Source organism: Equus asinus, chromosome 5 (genome assembly GCF_041296235.1).
Source record: "Equus asinus isolate D_3611 breed Donkey chromosome 5, EquAss-T2T_v2, whole genome shotgun sequence".
In the NCBI taxonomy this organism is placed as follows: Eukaryota; Metazoa; Chordata; class Mammalia; order Perissodactyla; family Equidae; genus Equus; species Equus asinus.
The window spans coordinates 24,080,724-24,090,134 of record NC_091794.1 but is presented as its reverse complement, the minus strand read 5'-3'; the positions used below and the strand labels follow the sequence as shown (position 1 = coordinate 24,090,134).

The following is a 9,411-nucleotide window of genomic DNA, read 5'->3' as shown; positions in this document are numbered from 1 at the left end:
TTGCCCTCCCCCAAGATGGCGGCCGCCGTGGGCGCCGTCCCTGGCTCCGCCCCGCGGCCGCGGCCCCGCCTCCCGCCGTCCCTCGCTCCGCCCCTCGCAGGGTCGAGTCCGGGCGGTGATGCTCGCGCAGGGGGAGCGGGCTCTAGACGCTTGACATGGCGGCGGCCGCGGCGACTGCAGCGACGAAGGGGAATGGGGGCGGCGGGTGCCGGGCCGGGGGTGGCGAAGCTGGCGGCGCGCGGAAGAAGAGGGGCCCTGGGCCCTTGGCCACGGCGTACCTGGTCATCTACAATGTGGTGATGACGGCGGGGTGAGGCTGGCTCTCGGGGAGGCGGGGAGCGAGCCTGGCCGGGGAGGGGCCTCTGCGGCCGGCCCGCGCGCAGCGCACCCCGGGCGCTGGGGGTCCGGGAGCGGCAACCTGGGCGCCGAGGGCAGCGAGCGCTGACCCGGCCCGGGTGCCTGCCCGGCCGGGGCGCCGAGCAAGTTTGCAGGCGCGGCTGTGCCCGAGCTGGAGTTCCGGGGCTCCAGGGGGCACGGGTGAGGCTGCCCGGGCCCTGGTCCGGAGGGCCTTGGGCGGCCGGCTCGGGGTGGGGGTGGGGGTGGGGGCCACAGGTCCGGGTCTGGGGCCTGGGCGATCCTGCAGCGCAGCGGAGAACGGGGCGGCGAGTCACGAAAGGCGAGCTCTTGCCCCCGAGGGGAGTGGAGCAAGTTGTGGCTGCAGAGGGACCATTTATTTAGGCGGCTGTTTTCAAAATCCAGGTTGAGCTTTAATCTGAGAGGTAATTGAAAAGCGTTCCAAGTTTTTGACCAGTGACATGAGCAGGGCTGTGCTTCAGATGACTGTAGACTCTTTAGGATGGATTGGGGTGGGGAAGGCACTAGGGGTGGAAGGCAGAGTTACTGGGGAGGAGGGAAATAGACCCTCGATACGAGTTTTACCCCCACTTGTTTCTCCCTCATTTCGCTCCAGCCTTTGTCAGAGCGGGCTTTTAGCTCTAGTTGTGACACTAAGTGGCTGTGTGACCTTGGATAAATCACTTTATTTCTCATGGTCTCTGTTTTTTCATCTGTAAAACTGAAGAGTTTGGGCTAGGTCATCTCCAGCTTCCTCCACTTCTTTGATCCAGTGGTGTTGGTCAGGAGGACCACAGGGTCAGACTGTTCGTTATGTATTTTCGAATTGTATTCATTTGTAAAAAATTAGTCCTAACGTTTTATTCTGAAATTTTCAAACATGCGTAAAAGTTGAAAGAACTGTATAGCCAACATCCAGTTTTACTTATTTTTAAAATAGGTGATTCATTAGCAGGGTGCAAAATTCAAGATATACACAAAAGCATACAGCGAAACTCTTCTGTCTCACCCTTCTCTTCCCTCCAGGTCCCCTCCCTGGAGGCACTCATTTTGCGTATCCTTAAGATGCTGATACAAGCATGTGTGTATATACATTCCCCCACCCATTGTTTTTTTAACACAAATGCTAATGTCATATTAGCATTTCAGCACCTTGCTTTTTTCACAAAAAAATATCTTGAGAGGATCATAGGCTTTATTGCTAGTTTTAGAAATGGCAGGTGTTGAAACCTAGGCTCAGAGAAGTTGTAACTTGCTTGATATCACAGAAAGCACAGTAGTCCCCCCTTATCCTCGAGGAATATGTTCCAAGCCCCCCAGAGGATGCCTGAATCCGCAGATAGTACTGAGCCCTGTATATACTGTTTTTTTCCCTATACATATATATACCTATGATAAAGTGTAATTTATGAATTAGGTACAATAAAAGATTAACAACTAATAATAGAACAATTATAACAATATTGTAATCAATCTTAGCAACCTCAGCATACAATTTTTTTTCTGTCCTTATTAACTCGAGAGCTTTCACCTTTTCACTTAAAGGAAGCACTTTACCGCTTCTCTTTGGCATATCCGAATTTCCAGCTTCACTCCTGTTGTGCCTTGGGGCCATTATTAAGTAAAATAAGGGTTCCTTGAACACAAGCACTGCGATACCACCACAGTGGATCTGATAACTGAGATGCTACTGAGAGACTAATGGGTGGGTAGGGTACACAGCATGGATATATTGGACAAAGGGACGAGTCACCTCCTGGGGGACAGGGAGCGGGATGGTGGGAGGTTTCATCAGGCTACTCTGAACGGCACACAATTTAAAACTTATGAATTGTTTGTTTCTGGAATTTTCCATTTAATATTTTCAAACCATGGTTGACCACCATGGGTAACTGAAACTGTGGGAAGCGAAACGGAGGTTAAGGGGAGGACTGCTGTAGTAGGTCTGCCTCTGGAACCTGTTTCTCTGGACTCAAGGCTGTTGAAGAAGTATGTTACAGATGCAAGTTTTTTTTATCACATGCATGTTTACAGTGTGATTTTTAAAGGAACAGGAGTGTGTGTGTTTATATATAAAATTCTTGTCTTATCAGGGGCATTGATAAGACCATTGGACTGGAGAGATTTTAAGGTCTATTGGGGAAGAAGGAGAAAGATGTTTATTCCTGGGTGATGAGCATAGAGAATGGGGTGGAGGGTAAGGGGTGGTGTCTGAAACCAGGAAGAGAAACTGGGGTTGTGAGAGTAGAGTAAGCTTTTTTTGTAGGCTGCTAATACTGGACCAGTTACACCTTTAGGGAATCATTTCTTCTCTTATAAACTCTTATTTGATGTCCTTGTATGATAATTTCTACCAATAACATAGACCATCTACCCCATTGCCTAGTTGAGATTGTATATTTAGGTAAATCTGTAACTGCTCTCAAGGAGACATAACTTAATAAGAAAGGTCCGTTCTTTTCATCATGGAACTTAAATAAAAAATTACAGGGCCTGAGAAATGTCATTTGGAGAGGGACATAGAACAGAAATACAACATTCACAGCGATATGCCTAAGAGCTTTCCTGATTTGTGTTTGTATTGACCTGGCTTTCTTTACTGAATTGATTTTGGGAAATTCAGCTCAAAAGAACCCTTTTATTCTTATTTTATTTGCCATTTTAAAAGGATAGGTGTTAAGGTATGGAGATATTCTGTGAGATACTTGTAAAAATAGTTTAAAACATCTTTTCTCCACCCTATTATTGTTACTACAGACCTTTTAACTGCACAGGCCATTTAAAATTTTCCTCTAACAGTTTTTTTCTCTTGTCTTAGACTTTCTGGCACTTAATTTAGCTGCACAAGGACCGATTTAGCTTATTCCCTTCATTTTGGCCTTGTTCTCAACAGGCAAGGTTGCCAAAAAGCCGAGCCCCAGATGGGTGAGGTGTCACTGTGCTTTTGCAGAGCACGCTTCGTCGGGTGCTGTTGGTGGTGCAACATTTCTGTGCATTTCAGCTGGTATATGAGAGCTGTAGTTGACAAATCCAGGGCACTGATTCTTGAGGTCACCTTTAGCAATATCTGTGGTTGCCACATCTTTCTAGTACCTTAAATCCTACTTATCTTTTTTTTTTTTCCTGATTGCCCTTTTTCCTCTTTTTCTTAGGTGGCTCGTTATAGCCGTTGGTCTGGTCAGAGCATACCTGGCGAAGGGCAGCTATCACAGCCTTTATTATTCCATTGAAAAGCCTTTGAAATTCTTCCAAACTGGTGCCTTATTGGAGGTAGGTCCTGAGACTTGTCGTTGTTACTGGTTTCAATTGTTATAAAATAAAAACATGCTACTAAATTATATTGCAGTAGCGATATTTCTGTTGGATTTGCTTTAAATTTTGAAAACTTGCCTCAAAGCATACTATAATATTGATACCTAGACTATCTTTTTGACGTTCTAGAGAAAGTAAAATCTCATTTAACTTGAATTGCGTAGAATATATTTTACGTTCAATGTCTATGGAAATCAAATGAAACAAGCTTATATTAGGATTTTAAAAAATTCTAGGGACATGTTAGGGACGTGTTAGCAAACTCAGATGCTTTCAGCGGCCAGGTATATATTGGAAACAGTGACATTGGTGAGTGTAGGGTGTCAGGAGCGATACATATAAGAAACAGTAGAGGGGGCTGGCCCCGTGGCTGAGTGGTTAAGTTTGTGCTCTCAGCTTAGGCAGCCCAGGAGTTTGCCAGTTCGAATCCTGGGCACCGACATGGCACTGCTCATCAAGCTATGCTGAGGCAGCGTCCCACATGCCACAACTAGAAGGACTCACAACTAAAAATATACAACTATGTACTGGGGGGCTTTGGGGAGAAAAAGGAAAAAATTTTTTTAAAAAAAATCTAAAAAAAAAAAAAAGAAACTGTAGAGCCTGGCTAAAGACATCAGAAAAAAGTTTTTTAACAAAAATTTATTAATTTCCCTGTGTTAAGGGTAATATATATGCAGTCCTGTCTCCTGGGGTCAGTATATGTTAGGATTTTTGAGTTATAAGTGACGGAAGCCCAGTTCAAACTATTTTAAATGAAAAAGGAATTTCCTGGCTTCTGTAGTTGACAAAGATGATAGGGTTAACTTAGAAAATCAAAGGAACTGGCTCAGGAGTGGGAACTAAAGATTTGACATTGCCAGACTCTCTTTCCATCTCTCATCTCTCCTTACCTGTGTTTCTCTTTGAGTGTTGATCTTAGGCTCTCCTCCTGCAGACCGCCTTCTCCTCGTGGAGGGACATGGGGAGGGAGTTCATTTTTCTCAGCATCTGTCACGGTTCTAGGGAAGGATTCCAGTTGGCCTTCCTTAGACCCATCTCTCTTGCCGGTGATGTGAGATACTCGATTAGCCAGGTCTAGGACACTTGCCCGTCCTTCTGGCCAAGGGACTGTAGACTTTGTTAATGGAAAAGGGGGATGGGGATGGCTTTGGGCACACAAAATCAATAACTACCATGGTTCATTATGGTGAAAACCCTTCAGGTTGCAGAGAAGATCTGGTATTAGCCTCCAGGCAAGCCCATCATGATGTTTGGAGGAATATTTAAGAGGGAACGTTTACCCTATGAAATGAGATGTGATACTTTAGCTGTTCACCCTCACGTTTGAAAGCAGAACATTGTAGTTTTTGTTTTGTCCCTTGGAAAGCAGAGAGATTTCAATACTGTCCATACTTTCATATTTTAGGTAGATGGTATGAGGAAGTGAGCTTCCAGCTGCGAGTCTGAAAACCCTTATTCTAAGAATGCTGGTTTTACCAACTTATCCGTGAATTTGGGCAAGTTATTTATCTCTTGTCCACCTCATTTCCTCATTTGTAAAATAATTGAGTTAAAATCAGTTTCCAAAGGCGCTTCCTGCCCCGACGGTTTGAGTCTGAGGAAACTTCAGCAAATCCTAGTGTGGGCCCTTTTTTAAACTTAAGAGTTTTGACTGTTTTTGGAAGGGGGCAGTAGTAAGTAGTACTTTGTCTCTCAGAGCTCTGGCCAACACAGTTCTCTCAAGCTATGGAGAAGTAAATTTGGGATCAAGTCCGTCAGAAACTGCCCCAGTGCTTGATACAGTAACAAGTTGTACCCATTGGAATATTTTAGTAATTTAAAGGGGATTCTATCTCTATAAGACTTTATAATATTAGAGGTCTAATTTTACAAATTTAAGTATGTCTAAGGGAAGGCTGTGACATTAAATCGTGTTATACAAAGTCCACTCAGGAACCAAATCTTAGACTTTGAAGGATTAGCCCATTTATCCCTATAGAATTTTTAACAGGGACTTAAGAACATATTTTGGATTTTTAGTTTTATCTCTGTTATCCCCACTAAGAACCAATTAGGTGACAAATCCTGGATTTGGTTTTGGGAAGAAGACTGCAAAATGCAGAGAAGACTCCCAGAAAGACGCGGGGGATGAACTTTGCAGATGTCAGTGTTGGCAGGCGACCCCTCAGCCTGGGGCAGGAGAGCAGGCTTACCAACACTGCATTTCCTCAGTTGTCAGTTAAGGAATGTTTCATCGCCTGCCCAACCTACATTGTATAATAAGTACATGTGCACGGTATCGTTTAATTACAGATAACGTTATCCTTATGGGAATTATTAGTGCTTGACAATATATCCTATTTGCAGGAGGAGAAAATGGTTGCAGGAAGGTCAGCTACTCATTTATATCTCTGTATTCTGAATGTTATTCTTTAGTACATTCTGTGGGAGTTTGCTTAAAAAGCCAATAAAGATTACTTGTTCTCAAGAAACTTTGAATCTTCTCAGGAAAACATAACACTTTGCTTTTTAAAAGGTTTAAAAACATTTATCAAGCAAGTGCAAATGGGCTTGTAGTAGTATAATAGAAAGATAGTTTCATTTCTGAGGAAATTAAATAATTTTTTGCAAAATAAGTGCAAAGATATATTGAGTTGGTGATACAATAAAATAGCTTTTTTATAGAATGGACACAAATCTTAATTATCTTCTAGATATTCATTGTCCAAGAATGTCTTGAGTATATTTTGTAGATAATTTTCCAAATTATTCCACGGGTGATAATTTAAGTAAGTATGTGTGAGCCATTGTAATGGGTACTATGGAGGTTGAGCCCTTGCTAATAAAGAGCTTAAGATCTTACTGGGTAGGTGGTTATATGAGGACTCTTGGCTGGAGATTACCAGAACCTCCTTAACTAACGGAAGCAGTAAGGGAATTGATTATAAGTGCATAGGTTGTCCTGTTGTCCAAGGATGGGGATGCAGCTGGACTTCAGGAATGGCTTAGAGTCAGGGACTGAAGCACCATGGGGAACCCAGGAGTTCTTGCTCCGTCTCCTATCTCTGCTATTCCTCTCTCTTGTGTCTGATTCTTTCTTTCTTCTTGCAGACTAGTTTTCTTAGTCTACATGGCAGATAATGGTAATAGCCAAAAGCTCCTGAGGTTGTAGCTCCTGCAATCAAGAGAACAGCTGGTTGGAAACAGAATCTTGCTCCCAATTCCACATTTGCAGGGAAGGGCCTGATTTGTCCAGCTTCGATCAGGTGCCCATTCTTGGACCAATCACTTGAAGACAGGAGTAAGGTCCCATTAACCATATAAAAGTTGGAGGGAAGGGGCAATTTCTAGAAAAAGGAGTGCTAGGCAGAAAGCCCAAGAACTATTTACCAAAGTACTAAGACACAATACAATGAAGATTACAATGTATGAGATGATTTATAAACTGACAGAAAGTAAAACACTGGGAATCTTGTGGGCTCAGAGATTAGGATGTGAATATATATGATGTGTCTTGAGTTGAATCGTGAGTACTCCCGAGAGCTCCTAATGAACGCAGGTAGCGAAAATGTCATTTGTGGATAAACAAAATGTGGTATTTCCATACCATAAAATGAATGAATTACTGGTACATGTTATACCATGGATGAATCTTGACAACATTGTGCTCTGAAAGAAGCTGGACACAAAACAACATGTATTATGTGATTCTATTTATATGAAATTTCCAGAACAGGCAAATGCATGGAGGTGGAAGACAGATTAGTAGTTGCCAGGGGCTGTAGGAAGGAGAGAATGGGGAGTGACTGCTAATGAGTACAGAATGTCTTGTTAAGGTGATGAAAATATTCTTGAATTAGTGGTGATGGTTGCACAACCTTGTGAACATGCTAAAAACCACTGAATATACACTTTAAATGTGTGAATTTTGTGGTCTGTGAAGTATATCTAAATTTTTTAAAAATTATATTCACCTATAACGAGATGCGAATAAGTATTCTTTTTACTTCATTTTTTTGGATCCATAATATTGATAAGGACAGACTCTTATCTTTCCAGCTTTGTTAGAGTTGAGTTTAAGATTAGAATTAGTAGATTGATGCTAGATTATGACAGTTTAAAATTATTTGAGAGAATTTGGCTTTCTAAATACGTGTAGTTAACATAAGACTATAATTATAGCAAAGACACTTTCAAATACTCGTGATTGGATATGCCTCTGTGATTGACAGTGAGGATTCCAGTGGGTAAAGGATTGCTCTGCAAAGATGTTAGTTGTTGAGACTGATGAAGATCATCCTCAACATGTGTACATCACTATATGTATCATTTACCTACCACTGTCCAACTGGGAATGCCTAATGCACACAGAAACTCCTTTCCCCTCCCATTCTCTTCCAGATCCTTCCATTGCTTGGAACCCTCTTATCTATAAAAAGAAAGAGAAAAAAAACCAACCCAGTCTCATTTGTGATCTTCTCCTAGAGTTGATCTGTGGCTGGGATTGAAATGGCAGAGCAGCTGCTGGAGGAGCTGTGAAGGAGAGTGGATGGCTTTTGTTATGTGTCCAACCTCCAGCTACCACTTGCTAAGCCCCATCTCTGCAGTCTGGTCTAACTCATCATGCCTCACCTCAGACTCTCTTTAAATCCTTTAATGAAATATTCAGGAAACTGATTTTGTGTATTTCTCTAAAATACAGCAAAATCTTAAGAATTTGTAGTGGCCTTAAGAAGAAGAGGCCTCCCATTTGTCTCCCTGCCAGTTTTTCTGTCTTTTTGCCTCAAACACTAGGTGATTTTTTTCCATGCAGAGATATTGGTGGTTAGGTTCTGTGGTGTTACTAATATAATAACATGCTTCAGGCACATCCAAGGTTAAGTTTGCTTTGTGAACTTGTCTGGGGACATAACCACCATCTGTAATATTTTTCCTCCTTGTGAAGCCATGCTGATTTCCCAATAATAACGATCTTAGAAAAGAACTTTTGAAACAGCTATATGTACATTTTAGACTACCTTTATTCTGAAGACTTGTTTAGAGAAAACATACCTCTAAAAGGAACTTCTGAAAAGCTGGCAGAGCAGGTCGTAGTGGAGATATCTAACACATACAGGAACGACAGCAAACCTCAGACAAACTAGCTTCAAAAACAGTGTGAAAACCACAGGGAAAACAGAACTAGAGTATAATTAATAAGTGTCACAACATTAGGAGGGAAGAGGGCGCCTTTGGGAAACAGGAGCCCACCCACACAGCTCCCACTGCTTGATGAGCAAATAGAAGCAAATTGATATGGTCTTCAGAGCGGTAAGACAGCTAATGGTTATAGAAAGGAATGTGCAGAAATTTTTAAAAATAGATAACTAAAAATATTGATGGTGACAGTACAGGGCAGGAAGGAGACCACAGTGCAGAGAAATAGGTAATACTGAAGATTCAGGAAAGGCAGGAGTTCCCAGACAAAATCAATTACAGAGCAGAAGCCTTTGGGAATATTCAGAGTTCACCATTTGATGTGTAAAAAGAACGTTACAAAATATGTAGTGCTGGGTAAATCAGAGATGATATGTGTTGGTGGACTAGCTAACGTGTGAATGATTATCTGAACAAGAGGAAAACAAAATCATATAGGAAAGTAGTGAAATGCAACAGACTAACGAATAATGCAATAGAACCAGAGTATCTAGAAAACAGATTTAGAGTATACAGGCTACCAGAAGTGGAAAAGATTGCAATGTATAACTCATAAATAATCAGGAA

At 42.2% G+C, this 9,411-nt stretch overlaps 1 protein-coding gene across 1 annotated transcript in view; it reads left to right on the top strand.

Moving 5' to 3' along the window:
- The first annotated feature begins 75 nt into the window (after positions 1-75).
- The window catches only part of HACD2 (3-hydroxyacyl-CoA dehydratase 2), a 92,685-nt gene continuing 83,349 nt past the window's right edge, over positions 76-9,411 (top strand). The window contains exons 1-2 of the mRNA XM_014829565.3: positions 76-310; positions 3,507-3,624. Of these exons, the coding sequence (XP_014685051.1) occupies positions 156-310; positions 3,507-3,624 (273 nt within the window). The 5' untranslated portion in view covers positions 76-155. The remainder of the gene's footprint in view (positions 311-3,506; positions 3,625-9,411) is intronic.